This window comes from Schistocerca serialis, chromosome 6, assembly GCF_023864345.2.
Source record: "Schistocerca serialis cubense isolate TAMUIC-IGC-003099 chromosome 6, iqSchSeri2.2, whole genome shotgun sequence".
In the NCBI taxonomy this organism is placed as follows: domain Eukaryota; kingdom Metazoa; phylum Arthropoda; class Insecta; order Orthoptera; family Acrididae; genus Schistocerca; species Schistocerca serialis.
Genome location: NC_064643.1, coordinates 407,468,973 through 407,492,348, shown reverse-complemented (window position 1 = coordinate 407,492,348; position 23,376 = coordinate 407,468,973). Strand labels below are relative to the sequence as shown.

Sequence of the window (23,376 nt, the reverse complement as noted above, 5' to 3'; positions counted from 1 at the left end):
ATCCCGCCATCCCCCTGGACTGAACCTACGTTAAACAACCTCACTCCCATTCACTCTTCAGTCTTCTCCTCTTTCCCTTTCCTCTTTAGCCATTCACGCATCTTTTCATCCTACATAGTTGTGTTAATCTTTATACTATATACCTCTTTACTTCTGTATGCATCCTCTTTGGTTTGAAGCTGGCACAGTACTTACAGTAGAATATCTTTGGCTTCCCTCTGACAACCATGCCTCCATCCTTGCTACCCTCCCTGTTTACCTTTCCCTGTTGCTTCATAACCTGGGTTGTGAGTAACTGAATCCAATTTCCCCTCTTCCATTTTTTCCCCTCTCTCCTCCCTGATGAAGGAACAAAGTTCCGAAAGCTAGGAATGTAAATTTTCAGTTCTGTTTTATGTGTATCTATCGGCTGTACTGAGCTGAGGTAAGTACTGGCCAGCCCCTCTATCTCTTTGTTAGTATTTGTTTCACATCTTATATGAGATTTTCCATAAATCATAAGTAAGGTTTTATTTTTTTGAAGGTCTCTTCTTAAGTTGCTTGAGTATACTCGGGATTTTAAGCTTCTGTCAAAATAATAGTGAGATATCTCAAGGTTTTATGTTAACAAGTTAAATCAGAGACGCATTCAGTTCACAAGTGGGAAATTGCTGCTCCTCCACTATAAAATGATTATTTACTGAGGGCTTAAATACAGCCAAAAGACGAAAGCAAAAGCTATTTTGGAAAAACAACTGTTGAAGGCAAAAGCAAATGTTCCAGTCAAAAAGTTCCCCAATCACCACTTTTTGTTAACTGTCAGTTTCAAAGCACTACACTACACACACACACACACACACACACACACACACACACACACACACACACAAAGGAAGAGGAGGCTACTTTCACCAAAAATAGATACAAACGATGCCAAAAATAAATGAAAATTTTGGCAAAAATAGATGCTACACTTTACACACCCTAATAATAGTTGTCTTTTTATGTGTGTGTTGATTTGAGGTTACCTGTGAACTATTCACTCTTGTGCATGTGAAATGTTCAATAAATAATATACTCCTTATAACTACTCCATTGGATGCCTTAATGTTAGCCACTAAATTCTATATCAAGCCACGAAGAACACATTTCCTATACCTGTAGCTTATTCTTAATCCAATTAGTCATCTCCCTTAGATTTTAGTATTCAGACAAAAGCCAAATGACAGCATTGGCAGAAGAAGGAAAGAAAACATCAAACTAAATAACACAGGTAAGGTAACAAATGACACTCTTCTGCAGTTTCCCTTACCATACTGGCATCAGCCTTACCATGTTATCTGTTAATACAATATTTCATCTATGCAACGCTCAACACATAACTTCTATGCAGTACTAAAAGGCAGTCTTTGGACAATGGAAGGTATTTATAAAGTAAACTGTATCAGTCTAAATACCGTTTGATTTTGTATGAAATAAATGTTTCTTACTAAAAGTAATTACATACATCAAATGATGGTGGCTTATGATTCCAAAATATTTTAAAAACAATACTATCTTTGTTGTTCCACAGTTGCAATATTCAAGAACCTGTTAGATTCACACAGCTTTCACCGATGGTATCCATTGCTCATCATCCACAACTTTTTGTTGAATGTCATGAATGTAATCAGTTCTCCAGCCATTAAACCTGAAATCCATTCACCCCGAAACCTCTGCCCCCAAAAAACACATTTATGAACCATTGTTGTTCTCTCCTCCTCTCTCTTCCTGCAGTCTATATTTCACTCACCTCTTCAGTCATTTATGGTGAAGTTGTCATCTTATCCCTGATGTAAAATACTTTTCAAATCTCCTGCTTCACAGTGCACACATAAACTGACAAGAGTGTGCCATAGTCAAATTGCTGTTGTAATTATGACATCACTTGTCACTTTTGTCTAACAACAACAACAACAACTGCAAGAAATTGGTTCACTCACAACTAGAAGGGTTGACTGTGGTGCTCCACATACATACTGTACACTCTGTTTTGAAAAGGACTTCCTCCATCAAGTAGAAGGGAACCCGACAACAAGCACTCAAAACACAACCCATGCCATGGACATTTGTAGAGCAAACAAGTGCATGCTGTGAAGCAGGACTTTTGAAAGTGATCTGATCCTCAAACTTACTTTACATTCAAATGAACTATCGTGTATACATTCACATACTATCCATCATTCTCTAGTATAAAACAAGAACTGGAAGCTTCACTAAAGTGCCAATGCCCTGTAAAATGAACAAGTTTATAGTCTCTATACAATTGTGGATATGGAATACACAGAACCAAAGGCAGAATTTTTTTTGAAATTTGTGTCACTTCCAGAATAATTTTTTTGTTGTGTAATGAAATGAATCTTTGTAACCAATAAGAATGTGTGGCGCATCAAATAATAAAACTTTGTCTTTCATGATAAACAGTGAGAAATCTCGGAAAGATGGAAAAAATATCTTGGACAAGCGGAGTTTCAAACTGACTGGTAAATTGTGTTCTGAGGATGGGATGTACTCCAACAACTGATACTGCACGACTTTGTACAAGAAAAAAAAAGATCCAGATTCTTATAAGTCTATTCCAGTATACAAGGTGTGATCGGGAAGTTTTAATAATCGATCTGCTACTGCTTACTGGTTTGGCAGGCAGGTACACAGAGGCTACGGAGTGAATCAGTCCCTTGTCCTTGAACGCCCTCTGACAAGAAGTTGCGTTTCCATTATTCAGTTCGTTGTGGTAGCTGGTTGAGTGCTGGTCTGTTAGGGTTTGTTGCAAGATTCCGTCTGCATGAAAATGGAGCAAATGAGTTTGTGTGAAATTTTGTTTAAAACCGTGAAATCAGCTTCTGAGACTTACAAACTATTAAAAACTGCTTTTGGAGATAATTGTACGAGCCAGTCAAATGTTTTTGTCTGGTTCAACAGATTTAAAAATAGGTGCGAACCATCTGAAGATGAACCACGGTCCGGCCGCCCTTCCACCTCAGAAACGAATGAAAATATTGTGAAAGTTCGTCTGAAATTTTGTGTGGTGAAAGAGGACCCCTAACACCTCACGTGGTTAAAATATTAGGACGCACTACGCGGTAAATCACGGGAAAAATCAATCCAAAGTTTCTTAGGTGCCGTATGAGTATAAAATGTTAGTCCATTGCCGAGCCGCCATCTGACCTAGATGGTTAGGGCTCGGACTCTTATGCCAGAGGTCTCGGGTTCGATTCCTCCTCCGGCACTTTTTTTTCCTTCTGTTTCATTTTCTTTTGTTATTCCACCAATTATTCAGAAAGTTTCCCAAACCTACTTATCTTTGACAAATTAGTTACATTATTGAATAAAAATTATTTTCTTTTTGTTCAACAACACAATTCATGGCAGTGGGTTTTCCATTTTTTATAGTAAAGTATATGAGGAGAAACGTTGGGTTTTTAATCAGAATAACAAAGTCGACTGGGAAACATTCAATTTTTCTACATGTAATAATTATAAACAAGAACCACAGTGGTAATTATTGTAAAAACAAACAAAGCAATAATTTTTGCGACATCTTGCGCAACTTATAAAAGCGGATTTTTTTACAATCACAGGGCGTTTGCAATAAATCTGTAGAAAAACATGTCCCATTAATATTTACGAAAATGTTTCTCGTTTCTGATAATTTTGAGGCAAATCAGGCATATTGAATCATGTCTCGGAATATTGGTGACGATAATTGATGGTGAATTATTGAATGAATTTTTATACAATCTTCCCGGGAATTAATTTCACGATTCTTCTGTAACAATGCGCTGCAATTTTGCAACTGCTTTATGATATTTTTAACTTGCCTGTAAAAGTAAACATCACAAGGTTACAACAAAGAAGTGCATTTTGGAGGTATGACATTTACAGACTAAGCTGGCATATTTTCGTCTTCTTGAAAAATTGCATCATATATCTCCGGATTCGTTTGACCTCCCCAAGAGTCAATGAGAAGTAAATATTTATTCTCCCTGACGTAAGATTTTAAACATTTCCAGAGAAAATCCATGTATAAAACTGTTGTTAATTTTCCGGACTTCGATGATGTTACGATGACGTCTGTATAAGTATTGGTTTGCCATCTATTAATTTGTGAATACGAGGTCCGAAATGACCGGTCGCTTCTTGTAAGCATATGAAGACATGCGGGAGTTGTTTTCCGGATAATGTTATTGAATATTGTGGTGTATGAATGCGTCACTTTATTCAAATACATCTTTTTCACAAAAACTGTTATACTCCCTTTTTCAGTGAGAGTCCTGTTGAAAACAGATTGATATTGGCATCCTGAAACAATAGTATTTTTAATATTAAACAATAATTTCTTGTCGTGACTTGCTGATATTGTTCCCTTGCTTCCACTGAACGGTCGTAAGTCCACGATCTATCGCCTCAACATACCACCACTTTTAATATCTTAACCCCATTGTGAAAGATATTCTTTTCTCTTCAACTGGCGGAATCCTTTTTTTTGCAATGTCGCCAGGGACCATGTGAGGTGTGCTTTAGCAATATTCACGACTCTGACTTTGTAGGCAATGGGAATCATGTCACTTTTAAATCTTTTCGGTGACATTTTATATTCGTCTGGAGACAAATCACTTTGTGGCACTTCGAACTGTTCGTCATTCTCCTCACATTCTTCGCAATCCTCATGAGCGTGAATTAATTGATCTTCAGTTACAAATGCTTTTTCACCCAAAAGTTTCAGTGTATTATTATAAAGTTCTCAGGCCAATAACATACGATTGCGAGAGATTTCTTCTGAAGATGTCGGTGCAATTAAATTATTTTCCATCAACAGCTTTTCATAATACACCACTGGGTCCTTTAATCATAATTTTGATAGACCACTATGAATGGATTCTTCAGGAATTTCTTCTATTCCAGATGAGCCAGCAACTTCTTCAATCGACATGTTTAACCTTGGATCAGAATAACACGTTTAAATTTGAAACAGGCACGTCTGTTCACGACGAAATCGAAAAACAAACTGCTGTTTACTTCTCACGGCTCGCGCACAGTCCTATGCCCAGATGACAGTTATAATCCAAAGGGGACCCTTACAAAGCCCCTTTAAACCTTGAAACCCCATAAAACGGAATAGAACAACGAGCACGAATATTTTTCAGTGAATGAAAAACTTTACATTCTTGAGCTAAAATAATGTTTTAGAAATAATATAGGTTTGAGAAACTTTTTGGATAATTGGTGGAATAACAAAAGAAAATGAAACAGAAGGGAAAAAAAAGTGCCGGAGGAGGAATCGAACTCGAGACCTCTGGCGTAAGAGTCCGAGCCCTAAACATCTAGGTCAGACGGCGGCTCGGCAATGGACTAACATTTTATACTCGTAAGGCACCTAAGAAACTTCAGATCGACTTTTCTCGAGATTTTCCGAGTATTTTAACCATGTGAGGTGTTAGGGGTCCTTTTTCACCACACAAAATTTCGGACAAATCCCCGACCTCACAGTTGTGCCGTCTCCTTGTAAGTAGCGAACTTTCCCAACAGGTTGAAATATTCAGTTTCGGTTCTCATATTATTTATCACACAGAGTTATTTTTTGGTCCTGTGACAATAAAAGACCTTAAGAAAGAAGTAACTGAGAGCTGATCACAATAACATTAAATCAGCAAGCAGTAACTTAGATTTTTATGCAGATACATAACTTCTTCTAAAGTTACATATATACCTGTGGAGTATTGTGCCTGGTTTTCAGAAGAACTTGGTAATTCAACTGTTTCCACAATGTGTCATCAGCAGTAGCAACAGCAAATTGAGCAATGCATGGTGTCAACAGATTTTTTGCTCTCGACTGTAAATTTTCTACTCCACCAAGTGTGTTCTCCATCTGCAAGGAAAAAACACACACTAGACTATAAAGGTAAGGGAAACACTGTAAAATACGTGTCATCTGTATTCAATCTGTCTGGCAGAAAGAAATCTAATCAATTTTTGAACAAATTCACTGCAAGAACATTTACAAGAGGACTATTACCTGATCAACAACTGGTTGCATCAAACTATCAAATCGTTCTTTATTAGTAAAGTTATGACTGTCATACAGAAAAACTTTATGGAGAGTTTTAAGAATGTATTCCAACAGCACAGCTGCTTTTGCTTCTGCTTCCTCTCCTTTTCCAAAATATAAGTCTTCTGTTTTTGTTTCATTATTCTGATCCAACATCTGAGCAGCATTTTTAATGAAATGTCCAGCAAAAAGAACAAATAAACCTTTCAAGCACTCTGCAATATTGCTTGACAACCTGCAAATAATATAAATTTTTAATCAGTTGTAATTTTATATTTCAGTTTCATTTAAAACTGTTTTCACAACCCCGCAGGCATCAGCTAACTGTGTTCAGAAAAGAAACATATTTATGTACTGGTCTCAAGACATGATAGCCACAAAATACATAAGGTTGATAAAAAATATCTCTAGCAGCTTGCAGCACTGGTCACATAAAACAGCAAGGATCTTACTTTAGTCTCTTCCAACAGTATGATGTAGATTAGGCATTTGAAAGACATAAAAAATCAATTTCTTTCAAGCATTTTTCCCCTGTACATCCATGAGTAACTTATCACCTAGTCTACAAAACATTCCTTGTTCTTCAATTGCATGGCCCCACTGTCCCACTTACGCTTTATTATACAATGATAAATTTCACATGAACACACACAGAATGTAGGCAACTTACTACTTGTTCCACTGATCTTGAAATGGCCATTATTCTCTGAGTGCTAGGGTACAGGAGAGGTGGAGGGACTAAAACTCTATTTCAATCCTTATATTAAAAGTATTTTGCCAAAATGACTCTCTCCTCTGTCTCAAATATGAGACTAAATCTTAAAGAAAGTTTTCTGAGTGTGTTTCAAGATATTTTTATGGAATGCTGCCTTGCATGGTAGTGAAATGTAAATGATTTAAACAGTTACAATAAGAGAATAGAAAGCCTTTGAAATGTAGTGCTACAGAAGAACCCAAAGAATTAGATGAGTAGATTGAGTAACTGAGGAGGAGATACTGAATGAAACTGGGGAAAAAAGAAATTTATGGCTCAACCTAACTAAAACAAGGGATTGACTGATGAGACACATTCTGAGACAAGGAACCATCAATTTGGTAAGTTTGGAAATAAGAAATTGCAGTGACGGACCAAGAACTGAGTAGAGTAAGTAGATACAAATGGACATAGTAATGCAGAAATGAAGAGGCTTGTACAGGACAAACTACCGAGTAGGGCTGCACTAAATCAGTTTTTGGACAGAGACCACAATACACAATAGCTCCACAGCAAAGACAAGAGTGAAAATGATACCAAAGACCTGAATTTACATCAAACAGACATGGCAGAGAACAACAAAAAAAGAAGTGATCACAATCAATGTCGGCTCAACCACCTTCTCACTGCGTAAAACCACAACAATTAACACATTTTCAAGGTCATGCCTTTGTCATCAGAATTATTATACAAGTATCTCTAAAAGTGATCAATATAAAAATGTAAATGACAATAATAAAATTTCGTGCTCACTTCTCTTGCAATCACATCTTCTTCAGATGTACTTCCACATCACCTGCCCGTCTGATAAAATGAAATGGATGTGCTGTTCTGAGCATTAACAAAGTCACAGTAACAGCCACTCACCTGCTCGGCCCATACGTGAACAATCCATGTGAACAGCTGTTACTGTAACAATGTCTGTACCCAGGATAGTACAGAAGCCATTTAACTCAGTTTATGTTATAAGCTGGACAGATAATGTGGAATTATATCTTAAGACGACACAGCTGTAAGGGAGGTAGCCACATAATTTTATTATTTTTATTTACATTTTTATGTTGATCACTTTTAGAGACTCTTGTATAACAATTCTGACGAGGAATGTCTGACATGCAAAACATATTAATTTTAGTGTTTTTAAACTGTGTAAAATGACCTCATATCCATTATGAATAAAATCAAAGTGAAAGCAATGTAGCATCTGTCAATGAAAGATCTCTCTCCAAAAAGTGCTGACAATGTTAAAAATGAATGCCACAGTGACAGCCTATAGTCTTTTATTTGCATATAAAACATTAAAGCAAATAGTGGCTCAGTATGATTTATTGTCCTTTCCACCAACAAATGTTGAACATCTTCACAAAATGGAGCAGATTTGCAATTAGAATTTACTGAATTAATTGTGCCAACTGATCTTTAATTAAATAAATAGTGATCAAATTATCTGAGCTTTCAACACCATATAGTGATATATGATACCTAACAAAAATCTGAGACTCTTAGGTCAATACTACATATTATTTTGGATTCATATCGTGTTCCACAAAATTGAGTGATTAACACTGTCAACAGGAACAACGCAAAAGGAAGGAAGGAAGGAATGGCTATTGGAAATCCAGTTAGTTACTTGAATACATTATGACCGATGAAAATGTGTGTCTGACCAGTGCTCAAACTCCAGAGTTCCTTGCTCAAACTCCAGAGTTCCTTCTTATCACGAGCAGCTACATTAACCATTAGGCTATCAGAGCATGACTCGAGACTTCAGTCGAACTTTCACTGTCACTTTTGTTTCCATCTATGATTTTTGAATATCACATGTGGAAATATCAGTAAACAACGAAAGATTGAGTTAGGCCAGAAGGTATGCTCTGATAGCATAATGGTTAAGATGGTTACTCGCAATAAGCAGGAAATATGGGGTATGAGTCCTGCTCAGACACAAATTTCCAACTGTTCCTACATTTTTATGCAAGTTCAGCGTATTGAACAGTTTGCACTGGTACTGTTTCATGTCACTGCACCTGCAGTGATTTCAAACAAATCACCATACATAAGAGAATAATACATCAGCCCCTGCACGGTTGAATGACACATCAACATGTGCAGCAATCAACTTGCTGCTCGCATACTTCAATTGTGTTTTATCTTTGACATCATACACTATAGTATTTATCTTTGTTGTAGGTATGGAAGTCAGCCACATGTGGCACTTAATCTATGAATAAACAATGTAAGCAAGTCTTTAGATGCCAATTTGTCCTTTCTCAAGATTGTACTTCAAGTGATATAATTATTGGCATTTATACAGGGTGAATGTGACTGTTTTGAGTGAACTGTGTACTATTATCAATGATTATGCCCCACTTGTAACAGAAGAAATGCAAGTTTGTCAGGAATCATTTTATGAAATGAAATACAACGCAAGATACATCTGGAGGTTCTCTTGATAACAGTGCTTCTAGGAAGAATAAATATTCTAATTTGCTGTCAAAATCTGATAATTCATGTTAACAAGATTCTGGGTTTAGACTGATTGATATTTGAATTTTATGCTCCAAAATTAACTAATTTTTTATTATGCAGAACATACGGTACCAGTGGCCAAGTGGAAATTATAGAAAATTGCAATTGTAATTAATTTGTATTTACTTTGTAATAACTGTGATGCAGAGATTCGTTTTATACATCAAACACATGCTGTGGAAATTATGAGGCAAACCAAATGTTTGGTTAATGCTTTGAGAATGTTATGTAACAGGCAGCAGCTGGTGCTATACTGACAGGTCTAATCAACATGCCGCCGCCTCCTCCTCCTGTGCTGTGGTTCGATGACAAAATTCAGAATCGTCTACAACTCTTAATGTTGCATGTATTCAAAGTATGTCAAAAGCTGCCTTGGAAGGAAGTACAAACCTTATTGTGACAGTAGGCTGTGGCTGAAGAGTGGAAACACTTCTCTTCACGGTATTGCACCTGTGATCAGTGCTGAAAGTACTGGATGTGCAATGTACATCATAATATCGAGACTGTTCAACAAGGAGACCTTTAGAAGATGAAACATTAGAAGCAGAATGGCAGCGAAGTCAAAAAGACTCATGCAATAAGAATTACAGAGGGGCAAGTGGAGACATGGATGTTCACACTACAACTAAAATATTTGAAAGATCCGCCATGAAACACAATGTAAGGTACTGGTGCAGCATTGATAAACGCATTTAAAATTCACAAGAGGCAGTTGACAAGATCACAAAAAAGAGGAAGAGAAGATGAGGAACACCCTGATTATGATGGAGGAAGGTTTCAAATGTCCACAAAATGAAAAGTTATAAAATTTAACAAAGTAAACTTTAAACTAGTTTTTCTACATAATTTTTCTGTTTGTTTGTTTTTAGGAACTTATAACTCCATAATGGTTTACGCTAGAACCTTGTTTATATGAGTAACTTGCTTAAAATGGACTACAATAAAGTAAGTGGGGGGTGCACGACAACTGATATGTGATGAAACACACAAAAAACTGGCATTCAAAAACTGTTCATATTACAAAAATTTCATTAAACTTTTAACTGGTGGGACTCTAGTACTCATTCCAATCCAGGTTGTCTATTGAATCATTAAGACTGTTTTATCCAAGTTTCATGATACTGCGTCTACTGGTTGAGCAACAGTGTTCCTAAATTGTTTAATGTAATTGTATGTTTATTAACAATTGATAATGTTAATTTTCATTGCATAACTTCTTTTCCTATCAAAAACTGTAGATTGACTTCCTTCAAACATGTGTGCAAGTCACATTTAAATATGTTACTATCTAGCACATATTTTTAATTAAACTAAATACTTTTGCAATTTCACTAACACCCCCCCCCCCCCCCCACCTTAAATTTGCCAAATTAATTTGAGCAACAGGAAATGGGCTTTGGGTCCTACAAGCTTATGGTCTAGTACTGATGCTAACAACAAGATCGTTATATGGACCCACTGAGACTAAAAATGTACCATGTTCCTTTGATAGCACACTCCTCATATCACAAATGAGAAATGAAGACCATTCCAATGCACCAAGGCAAATATTTTACATCTTTTACAAAAACATGGAAACCCTACATCATTATGACATGATCAGATCAGGATGACATGATATGGAACAAAACAAATTTTTCCTCAAAGTTCTCAAGTTTCACATGCTACTGTAAGCTGACGGATATTGCCACAGGCCATTTGTGTAAAGAGGTGGTGGCTTTTAGTAAGCTGGAAATGGGCACAAGGACCCAGTAGGGCAGCTGTGAGCAGAAGGGAGGTAAAACGTTTTGAGACCTGTATTCTACAGGCAGGAAACTGCTTCCTTTCTGAGCTCAGCAGAATATGGCTGACGATGGGGAACATTCATACTGGGGTGTTACTATGGAACAATTACTTTAGATGTTCGGCTATATCAAGTATGTTGGCAGTCATAAAATTTACAACTTTACTAATATTAAAGCAGACTGTGACAAATAATATGTCATTGGTTAGCTCTTGTTAAAGGTAATAACTTTAGCTGCACAGAGTTTACATGCAATACCTGACACAGATACAATACTGCGAGGTAAAAAGAGTAGTAGAATTGATTAGTTTATAGACACACAGAGATAAGATAGAAACTGTCACACATTGGCATGCAGTTCTGGAATTACAGTAACAGCACAATTCAAGATCAGTAAATGCAGTGACTTATAATTACATAGATAAGTTGATGATAACTATAATACAATAAAATGTGCAAATTATGAGAAAATGATAAAGACTCATGTAAATCCAAATACATGATTTCCATTCAGAACTTGCAGCAACAGTATTCATCACACTTTTCCACTGCGCAATCCAGTGTGTCTGTCTGCACCATGAACATATTAATTCATTCAAAATTTACGGAGGTTTTGCTAACAAGAAACACACATTACTTTTGGTAGAAACCTTAATTTTTATTTAGAAAATGTCTGGGTAACTCCTAAACTGACAAGCATTAGGTTTCCATTAAATACACCCCATTGACTAAGGAAACCAGTCGCACACGTATTATTGAATTTCAACAGTTTCCGTGCTGTCGTCCACAGTGCAAACCAAAAAACAAAAAGTTAATTAGAATTTGATTTTTTAATATCTAATCTAATTTTGATGTTAAGTTAACACTTCCTTTACTTACTTTTTCTGTATGAATGCTTACACCTTAAAGTTTCAATCTCTAACAATATTTCCTGATTGTATACTGACACTTTTGCCATACATGTCCAACTAAAATATAGAAATACTGTTGTTTGGATACAAAGTCAACTTCAGATGTTGCACAAGTCTATAAAATTTCATTAGAAGTAATTTGTCAAACTACCTATGACAGAAGTTTGTATTAACACTAAAGTGTAGTCCTTTCAAATCTCAAATGACAATGTATACCAACCTGTAAAAGGTGATGATCCTATCCTTGTGAGCTTCTGTTGCAGTTGCCCAATGGAAAATATTGTAGTATAGTGGCCTGAAAGAAGATTCTGACAGTTTCAACACAAGTGCTACAAGGGCATCAATGATATGACCTTCAGCACTAAAAATCACATCTGCAGGATGACTACTTGTTTCTGAACGAAACTGTAATGCTGTTAGGAAGAAGTTGGTTAGTTCCAACATTTGGTGTTGTAACTCTGCTGCACTCATTGCTGAGAAGCTATCAGCCAGAACCCCTGCCAGTGGCCCAAGAGCCTGCACATCTTCTGCCATCACTTTGGAATAGCATTTTTTCACAGATGGTATCAATATACGTGATGGCACCGATGTTGCAATCTTCTGCCTGAAATTTTTACTCTATTAGTTACATTCTTTCTTCAATTATCATTCCTGTAGCAAAATGTATATATAAGTTGTTTCTACTGTTCAAGACCCTGTTACATACAAAAATAATGAACAAGAACGAAAACTGATACTGAATATCCTAATACATATACTAGACAACCAAGCATTATACTCAATGTCGTCCATAAAATTTTAGTAGTTATGTTTTTGTCAAGATGAAGTGCTGCATAAATCTCATGAGCAATTTCTTCTGGAAACACCAAAAGCAATTCAAAAGTCCTCACAACCATTTCTATATTTAATACAACTACTTTGTGTATCAAAATCATACCCCATTTCCATTTGTGCATACATTTAAAAAATGTAATTTCTAAATGTGTGGTAGCATATCCAAAGACAATAAAGGCAGTAAATAATCAGTAAGCTGAAACCACAAATGGAAATTCAGTGCATATATAGCGCACAACTATTTTCAAAAATACTACATGCAGAAGTGTGACTACAAATGAAAAGAAAGAGAAACATTGTTTCCAACTTTGTATTACACAGTAGCATAAACAGGATCTGAACAGACTATGCTGGGTCAACACACAACACAAGAGATTTTGAGCAAGTGTGGTGTAAGGATGGATCATTTTATCCTGTAGGTTGGGCATGTGACAAAATATCACTCTGTGATTGGCAATAGGAACTTTGGATAATGATAACCTTCATTTCAGGGAATAACTAATGGTAGTCTGAGCCCTCATGGGGGATGTGGTTTAGCTATTCCAGTAGAGGGTAATATTATTTAACTTAGAGGTTATTTCAGACTCATATCTGAATAACAATCCATTTGCGTGCTACTAAAATGCTGTTTGTAAAATTAATACATCATAAGTAGGCCTGACAAATTTAATCATTACAGACTTTGAAGCTATTCTGAACATTGTAATTTCAAATATATACTAAACATGACAGAACTGACAGATCAACTCAACCTTCAATTGTTCTGACAATCACTGAACTTGTAAGAGTTTTTGAAATTCTGTGTTTGAAATTATAAGATGGCGTGTGTTTCAAATAACCATGTTACATCTTCATGTCATCATCTATCAGTAAATTATCATCCAATTTTAAGAGTAAAAATTATACTACAATGCTTGGATAAAAATTAAGAAAGATCTTAAATAAAACCACAACTTATTTAATAAAAACAGAACATAAAACTCACACACAATGGCCAAACTTATGTCAGAACATACCTAATACCCTTCAGTTTTAGTAGTACTGAAGATGTTTTCTGATTTTCTTGCTCATGTTGCCATCTAGCTGATATTTTGCATATTTCCAGCATAATTTTATCCAAATATGGACTCAAAAAATTTGATAAGCTCTCAACAATTTTATGTAATGCTGTAATGATAGCAAGCAGGACCACATCGGGGCTGTAAAAAAAAAAAATTACTTACCAAAATTGAAACATTTTTAAACAAGCTGCACAGGTATAAACAAATGCTACTTCTAACTGGCAATCTGAAGAATTTTAGGTTTAACACATCACAACCCACTGCTATTCTCGAAGACTGTGTATATTATCTGTTCTTTAATAAGTAATGATATGTCTGAACAAGCTAACATGCTGCTCCAACAGGTTGCAGTTTCTTTTACAGTTAAATGTGTTAATATGAGGAATCTCACCAACAGAGCTTTTGATAATGATTCCAAATCACAGATACTAAGTTATAACAACTTACGGAAATAATAGCAATGGATTATTTTCCACATTATTAACAGTTTCCATAATGAACTATACATTTATTTGTGGCTGTACATTACCAATGAATAGTTTCAACTGTAGGTTTCTTGTGAGTTCTAGAGAGATAGTTCCATGCTCAACGTTGGTTTTAGAACATAAATTACAGCAGACACATTCCATAAATAGTTTTCTAGGTCAGATTGTCATCAGTTCCTTATACAAACAAAATGTATCTCATTATCCTTTGAAATGATATTATTTGTCAGCCAATCAGGTCTTACTCTGTTAATCACACTCCACAGCAGTGTTCGGTTTCCAGAAAATACGTAAACAGACATTTCTCATCAGTACTTAGTGCCAAACTGCCAACCATTCTCTTGTTAAAAATATATATAAATCTACATAACATAATTATATTGTGAATATTCAGTACTATATTGTGTACAGTATTCTCTTGTAAAAGCTGAAGAGAATCACAATTTTTGCTCACATTACTTACAGCTGGGCTAGCACTATCATAATTCCAAACAGTGTATTTAGCTTGTCTTTAGCAAATAATAAGTCTCTCCATTCTAAACCAGAAATATTTCTATTGGACCACTACCTACTTATACCGTTTATACACCTAAAGTGGCCAGGTTAGCAAGGTAACAATTAATCTGCTATCAGAAGAAATTTTTTCACGGCCCTTTTTACACCTCACTGACCAGAAAGACACTTCTCAAAATTTCCAAAAGCTCAAAGTTCATCAGCTGTTTCCATGTATCTGTGACCCCTGCTCCAACTGTTTTCACTTCACGTATCTGTGATCCCTGCTTCAACAGTTTCTGCTTCATCAACTGGTAAGAGCATTCTTTCTTAACACACGTGCACACGCACACACAAAATATAAAGGAATTAACCTAATGGGATGAAAATCGGTATACGTGATGTACATGCACAGACAAACTAATGAATACAATTTGAGAAAAACTAGACGATTTAGTCAAGAGAAAGACCTTCACAAATTGAGCAAGTCAATAACCCACTAGTCTACCTCTGGCCCTTATGCACTCAGTTATTTGGCTTAGCATCGATTAATAGAGTTGTTGTATGTCCTCCTGAGGGATATCTTGCCAAATTCTGTCCAACTGGGATGTCAGATCGCCAAAATCCCAAGATGGTTAGAGGACCTTGTCCGTAATGCTCGAAATGTTCTCAATTGGGGAAAGATCCAGTGCACTTGCTGGTCAAGGTAGGGTTTGGCAAGAACGAAGACAAACAGGAGGAACCCTCGCTGGGTGCAGGGAGGTATTAGTTAGGTGAAATATAAGCCCAGGATTGGCTGCCATTAAGGGCAACAAATATCATCAATGTACCACTATGTGCTAAGGGTGCTGTGAATATTGACCAAAGGGGTCCTGCTGTGAAAAGAAATGGCATCCCAGACCATCACTCCTGGATGCTGTGATATTATTGGATTTCAGACATTTTGCATATGAGAAAAGGATAGCCACCGAGCTGTAGTTTGTAATAATACTAAGCATGACAACGCGAGAGTAAAGAAACGAAATCTGTTTATAACGTGCGCTTATACCAAGACGCGAGGTCAGCGTTTAAAAGGTACTTTTAAACACTATGACTCGCTGGGTGCAGATATTTAAAATCATTGCCGCAGCACTTGATAGCAAGAAGCTGCGAAACAGAAGAAAGAACAATTCATGATTTGTAAGGAAAATTCTAGAGTCTTTATAGTTAGTTGTACTTCTGGTCGCCGATATGTTAACATGTACTTCATTACCTTTGATGTTTGGTCGCCGACTTGTTAAGACGTGTTGTGTAGCACCGCTACAAGTTATATTTCATTTAGTGTGAAAAACCACATTATCACCAAAAAAAAAACACGCTTTTGTAAACCTTGTGACGATAAAAAAAAGTACTTACGCGCACGCCAGGACATTAATTTTTACAAAATATCACAAATACAAAAGCAGCGATTGTTGGACTGCTCCATGTATGAGAAAAACATAAAAAAGTAAGTTTTGTACTCATTGTAAATTTGTTAATGTTTATAGTTTAACGCCTTTGTTCTTTGAGAATATATTGATGCTTCACTGTACAGAAAATCTATGCTTATTCTTTTCTTTAAATTAACCACAAATAATGTTTATGTTTAAATGAACTTTGTTACAGGTTCGCTCTTTATCGCGGTGTCTGGATTGTATTTGGGAGACCATTAATGTGTTCAGTTTCCGATCTAATAACTTTTTTTTTACAAAATTTAACTGTTTTGCATTCATTTCCAACTTTTTTTTTTTTTTTTTAATTATTCAAACAGGTCCCTTAGGTAATTTCATTGAAGAGTCTGATTGCGTGAAAGCAATCCGGGATAAGAGGTCATTTGAGAAACTATTTTCACGCAATCAATCCGTACGTCTCCTGAACACAATCGAGAACCGACGCATCGGTGATCATTCATTAATTTTTCTCTCTTTCCAAGTCGTACAAAAAAAAACGGCCAAGGAGAACTGCCGTGAGTACGCAATCTAGTGTTAAAAGGTTGCATTCTTTATCTTGTCGGCAAACATTGCCATAAATTATCATCATCAATGTTATATTTGGTTAAATGTGAAAAGCCAAAAAACCTTTTAACGCTAGAATGTTGGGACCTAAGGCGGGTGACAGCCAGGTATAACACCGATGTCCAGGGTGTCCCCAGACACATCTACACTGGTCATCAAAGCTTAATTTGATGCGAGACTCTTTCTACTCCAGTCAACGATATTCCAGCCCTGAAAATCTGGCTGGTGACACTGCAGACAGCAGCAGGAGTGATAGTCTGGGGTGCCATTTCTTTTCACAGCCCAGCCCATTAGGTTGTCATCTGCGGCACGCTTCAGCAAAGTGATAGGTCAATGGTATTCTGTGTACCATTTTCTTGTTCCTCATGGTAAACCATCCTGGGCTTACATTTCAGCAAGATAATATATGCCTGCGCGCATGACAAGATTTCCTAATGCTTGTCCTCATATTTGCTACAACCTACCCTGGCCTTCAAGTTCACCATATCTCTCCCCAATTGAGAGCATTTGGAGCGTTATGGGCAGGGCCCTCTAACCTTCTGAGGATTTTGATGACCTGAGACGCCAACTGGGCAGAGTTTGGCATGATATACCTCAGGCAGACATCCAACAATACTAACAATCAATGCCAAACCGAATAATGGCTTGCATGAAGGCCAGAGTGGACCAACTCATTACTGACTCCTTAGTTAGTAGAGCTTTTTCGCTTGAATAAATCATCCAATTTTTCTGAAATTGCAATCATTAGTTTGTCTGTATCTTCCCCCCCCCCCCCTCGTGTGTGTGTGTGTGTGTGTGTGTGTGTGTGTGTGTGTGTGTGTGTGTGTGTGTGTGTGTGTGTAAATTTTTTTTTTGCCTTATAAGAAAACACTAATCATATACTAATAACTGCAATAATTATATTTAATGGCAGCTACTGAAAATTCCAACAATAACAATGGTTAGATAACAGATATCCACAAATCAAAATATTTGCTCTGCTTCAAAACAATAGTGGCACTCCCGCGCAAATACATTTGACAGCCATTTTGCAGTGTCTATCCACTATGATAATACAGATTTGTTTTAATTAGCGATCCAAGCAGATGCCAGTATGCTCCATCACACGAAGCAGAAAATCCTGCTCACAACCACTTCTCATGCCACTGGGAAAGCCAAGTGAGCTAAGTACACTCTAAAAAGGGTTCATCATATTTGTAACACATAACAAGGCAAAATCAAACTCTAAAAGCAGCAGTCTTTTAAATCTGGGACAGTTCCAATGAAAATACTGCAAATATCTTATGTACACAAGAATCACAATTTTTTTAAGGAGTAAAAGAATATTAACATCTTTATTCTTCCTGGTAACTTGTAAGTCCACAGTTCAGCAGTGGCCTCACTGAAGGATCTGTATCACCATAAACCCCTAAATCAAATAAGAATTTTAATATGGGCACTTGAACCCTCATACAAATTTCATATCATCTCATCAGTCAGCATCAAAATTCGGTGATGAGGATGAAGATGTGGAGAACAAATGGAAAAAATTCAAAGGCATTGTTCAATATGCCCTAGACAAGTATGTTCTAAGTAAGGTTTTAAGGGATGGGAAAGATCCACCATGGTTTAATAGCCGTGTTAGAAAGGTGCTAGGTAAACAAAGAGAAACTTCATCTCAGATTCAAGAGAAGTAAAAACCCAGCTGGCAAACAAAAGCTGAACGAAGCGAAACTGAGCATAAGGAGAGCAATGAGAGAAGCGTTCAATGATTTCGAAAGTAAGACGTTGTCAACCGACCCGAGTAAAAACCCTTAGAGATTTTGGTCGTATCTAACATCAGTACGTGGGTCAAAATCATCTATTCATTATCTCAGCGACCACACTGGCACCAAAACGGAAGATAACAGAGAAAAGGCTGAAATACTGAATTAGGTCTTCCGCAGTTGTTTCACCATGGAAGATCATAACACTGTCCCTTCTTTCAATAGTCGTGCGAATGTCGAAATGGCAGATATTGAGAAAACCAATCACGGAATCATAAAGCAGCTACAACTGCTTAGTAGTGGAAAGACTTCATGACCAGATGAGATACCTATAAGATTCTATAAAGATTATGCGAAACAACTTGCTCCCCTTCTAGCAGTAATTTATCGTAGATCGCTTGAACGACGAAAGGTACCAAACAACTGGAAAAAAGTGCAGGTCATTCTCGTTTTTTAAGAAAGGCCATAAGACAGATCTACACAATTATAGACATATATCGTTGATATCAATATGTTGTAGAATTACAGAACATCTTGTTCCTCCATGAGATCCACAGCGCAGTGGACCATGGCGCTCAGGCTGATGCCATGTTCCTTGACTTCAGTAAGGCATTTGACAGCGACCCGCATTGCCACTTAACGAAAAAAATACGAGCTTACAGATTCAAGACTTTCTTGCAGATAGAACTCAACACGTCGCTCTTAACGGAACTAAATCAACAGAGGCAAAGGTAACATCTGAAGTACCTCAAGGAAGTGTGATAGGACCGTTGCTGTCTCTTTATTTCTCCATCATATTTACTATAAGAGAAAACTGTGGTTTCCAGCACTTAAATTAAATTTGTCCTTTTGAGTTGCTGCATCTAGATAGTGCTAATCACTGTTTCACCATCCATCATATTTATAATATCTCTCAATTTTATTCTACCTATTCTGGAATTTTTGACATACATCTATAATAACAATTTTTCTCTGTATAAAATGAGTCACATACCTTTGAAGATCATTATGCTTTTGCAATATTTTGATAAGTGAAGGCATAAATTTCGGCAAAAATGCAATAGCATTTGCACGAAGAGTACTGCACAGTTCAGCAAGGCAGAGAAGAACAGTTGCTAAAAGATTTCCTAATGGCAAATCTGATTTGACAAGTTGTGTAATTACATCCAGCATCTGTAAACATAAAAAAAGAGTGTCAAATTACACATGTGAGAAAACTGGTAAGATGATAAATAAAATACCTACCACTTGTTGGGAATAAAATTATAAATAAAATTAAAAAAAGAAAAAAGAAAGCAAGAAATACTGCAATCAGTCAACTATTCTGGAAATTATGTATGCTACCCTGCTCAAATATTTCATGATCTCTTCTAACACACAACTATAAATAACTGTTATAGATGTTATCCTCTGTAAAAGGAGAATAACAAATACCCCGTATTTGTTCTCATATGTCGTGATTGAGTCACGACATTTGGCATGGAATGGAAATTTATTTTGTGACCAAATTACAGTGTTTAATAACGCAAACCGACATTTGTGATTGTGAAAATACAATCAACAATGCAAATTGATTTTTTGGACGAAAACTATGAAAACAAATGCTCCACACACACATTTAACAGCATCCCACCACTAAACCGATGCATCATATGCATGACAAAAGCATGAAAGCAGTCTGATAATAAACTGTACAAATTCTGAACCAGTAATGGTATAGTAACATCCTTAAATAATATGTTGAAAAGAAAGTCATTCAGTTTAAATAATTCCCTTCTTTAAAGAAGTTGCCTTTAAGTATACGTACGATGGACGTAAGGAAGACGTGAGGGGGCATCACATTTCTAGGAAGAATCATAAAAATAGTTTCACAGTAGAATCGGCATCAAAGACTATTTCTACATTCATGACTGAAGAAGATACCCAGGAAGAATCACACGTTGCTGCTGCAGAACCAACAACAGTTTATAAAGCTGTCAAATATCATCAATCCTTCAGTTCTCTTCACTGTACCATAAAACTGAGTGCCGCAATGTATCCTGACTCCAAAAGTCACCACAAAGCAGCTTACAGTCAGGACAAAAACTACTGCAATTGCTAAAAATATTTTCGGACCACACTCTGTGCCAAAATGCATAAAACGATTGCAAGAAGTTTCATTTTACGGCATAAACACCGCCACATCAAACCAAAAAGTTGAAAATATGTTTCCTTTAGTTGTTAAATATTTTACTGAAACTGGCAGAATCCAACAGAAGCTGTTGCAGTTTGATTCATTGGATAACGAAACACTGGAGACAACTGCTAAGTTTTGTCTAGGTACTTTAAGACAACTGCAAATTCCATTAGATAAATTAATTGATTTTTATCAACACAATATCAATACCAACTTCGGAGGGCTTCACTGAGGCAGCCAGTGAAGCAGTTTCACCAAATTATTGAAGAAATAGAAACAAATGTCAAAGGAACTGGATGCCCTGCCCATATTCTCCACAATACTATATCAAGCGCTACTGGCGTCTGAACTGTCAACACATAACTAATCATCATGAAAAGTATTTAATTATTTTTTCAATATACATGGTAAGGACAGACAAACTGAAAGAGTTCTGCTTACATGCTGATGTCAGTCATCAGACACTTCTACCTCACTTGAAAACAAGATGAATGTCATTAATGCCCACATTTGATAGAATTCTTAGGCTTTGTACTCCATTAAATCAATTTTTTATGCTGAAGAAAGGCCACCTAAAATAATTTCACATTTTTTCAGTAGTCCAGTCAGTGAAATTTACTTCACGTTTCTGCAGTCACAGTTGGCTCTGTTTGAAAAAAATATAAAAAGTGTGGAGAAGAATAAGGTCTCAATAATTGAAATTAGAAATATATTAATCAACACTAAAAGATGTCTGAAAGACCTCGAATTTTATTGGCATGCAAACCAAGATGAATTTGAACAAATTAAAAAATGACAACACTAACCAAAAAATAATTAGGTTTTTCTATACCACAGCATTTTATTATTTAGAGAAATGGGCTATGTCTTTTAATAAATATCAAATATTTGATTGGATGACGCTATCTGAAATCCCAGATTAGGTAGTGATTGAAAACACTATTATACACCTGACTAAAAATGTTGTGCAGATTTCAGGCAAAAAGTGTTTTCAGAAATACACTAGTGATCAAAAGTGTCCGCGCACCCCCAAAAACATACATTTTTCATATTAGGTGCATTGTGCTGCCACCTGCTGCCAGGTACTCCGTATCAGTGGCCTCAGTAGTCATTATGCATCGTGAGAGAACAGAATGGGCGCTCCATGGTACTCACAGACTTCAAACGTGGTCATGTGATTGGGTGTCACTTGTGTCATACCTGTACGCGAGATTTCCACACTCCTAAAAATCCCTAGGTTACAATGTAATAGTGAAGTGGAAACATGAAGGGACATGTACAGCACAAAAGTGTACAGGCCGAACTCGTCTGTTGACTGACAGAGACTGCAGACAGTTGAAGAGGGTCATAATGTGTAATTGGCAGACACCCATCCAGACCATCGCACAGGAATTCCAAACTGCACCAGGATCCATTGCAAGTACTATGACAAGTTAGACGGGAGGTGAGAAAACTTGGATTTCATGGTCGAGCAGCTGCTCACAAGCCACACATTGCACCACTAAATACCAAACAACACCTCGCTTGGTTTAAGGAGCGTAAACATTGGACGACTGAACAATGGAAAATCATTGTGTGGAGTGACGAATCATGGTATGCAATGTGGTGATCCGATGGCAGGGTGTGTGTCTGGCAATTGCCTGATGAACGTCATCTGCCAGTGTGTGTAGTGCCAACAGTAAAATTCGGAGGCGGTGGTGTTATGGTGTGATCGCGTTTTTCATGGAGGGGGCTTGCACCCCTTGTTGTTTTGCATGGCACTATCACAGCACAAGCCTACATTGATGTTTTAAGCACCTCCTTGCTTCCCACTGTTGAAGAACAATTCGGGAAAGGCGATTGCATCTTTCAACATGATCGAGTACTTGTTCATAACGCACAGCCTGTGGCGGAGTGGTTACACGACAATAACATCCCTGTAATGGACTGGTCTGCACAGAGTCCTGACATGAATCCTATAGAGCACATTTGGGATGTTTTGGAACGCCGACTTCGTGCCAAGTCTCACTGACTGACATCGATACCTCTCCTCAGTGCAGCACTCCATGAAGAATGGGCTGCCATTCCCCAAGAAACCTTCCAGCACCTGACTGAACATATGCCTGTGATAGTGGAAGCTGTCATCAAGGCTAAGGATGGGCCAACACCATACTGAATTCCAGCATTACCCATGGAGGGCACAACAAACTTGTAAGTCATTTTCAGCCAAGTGTCTGGATACTTTTGATCACATAGTGTATATGTACCTGAAGAGGTTTTTTAGGAATTAAGCATGGCATGGAAGAATGGAAGTCTAAACACTATGTGGAAGAAAGGTGGATTTACTTTTTTACGAAAACCGAAATTCCTAAACACAAATGCCAACTGCTAAAATTATGCAAGTATTTGTTTTCTATTCTTGCACACAGCACCACTGTGGAAAGAGTATTTTCACTGATGTCAGCCCAGTGGACTGATGAAAGAAATAGACTGAGGCCATGGACAGTGTAATCAATTTTACAGTGCC

The 23,376-nt window shown here is 36.8% G+C and overlaps 1 protein-coding gene across 2 annotated transcripts in view; it reads right to left on the bottom strand.

The window, feature by feature from the left end:
• LOC126484124 (HEAT repeat-containing protein 1) overlaps positions 1-23,376 on the bottom strand; it is a 271,959-nt gene that overhangs the window by 15,963 nt on the left and 232,620 nt on the right. For both annotated transcript variants that reach the window (XM_050107506.1, XM_050107508.1), the window contains 5 exons: positions 19,689-19,867; positions 13,895-14,077; positions 12,265-12,648; positions 6,035-6,302; positions 5,729-5,887 (listed from right to left, as the gene is read on the bottom strand). In XM_050107506.1, coding sequence (XP_049963463.1) covers positions 5,729-5,887; positions 6,035-6,302; positions 12,265-12,648; positions 13,895-14,077; positions 19,689-19,867 — 1,173 coding nt within the window. The remainder of the gene's footprint in view (positions 1-5,728; positions 5,888-6,034; positions 6,303-12,264; positions 12,649-13,894; positions 14,078-19,688; positions 19,868-23,376) is intronic.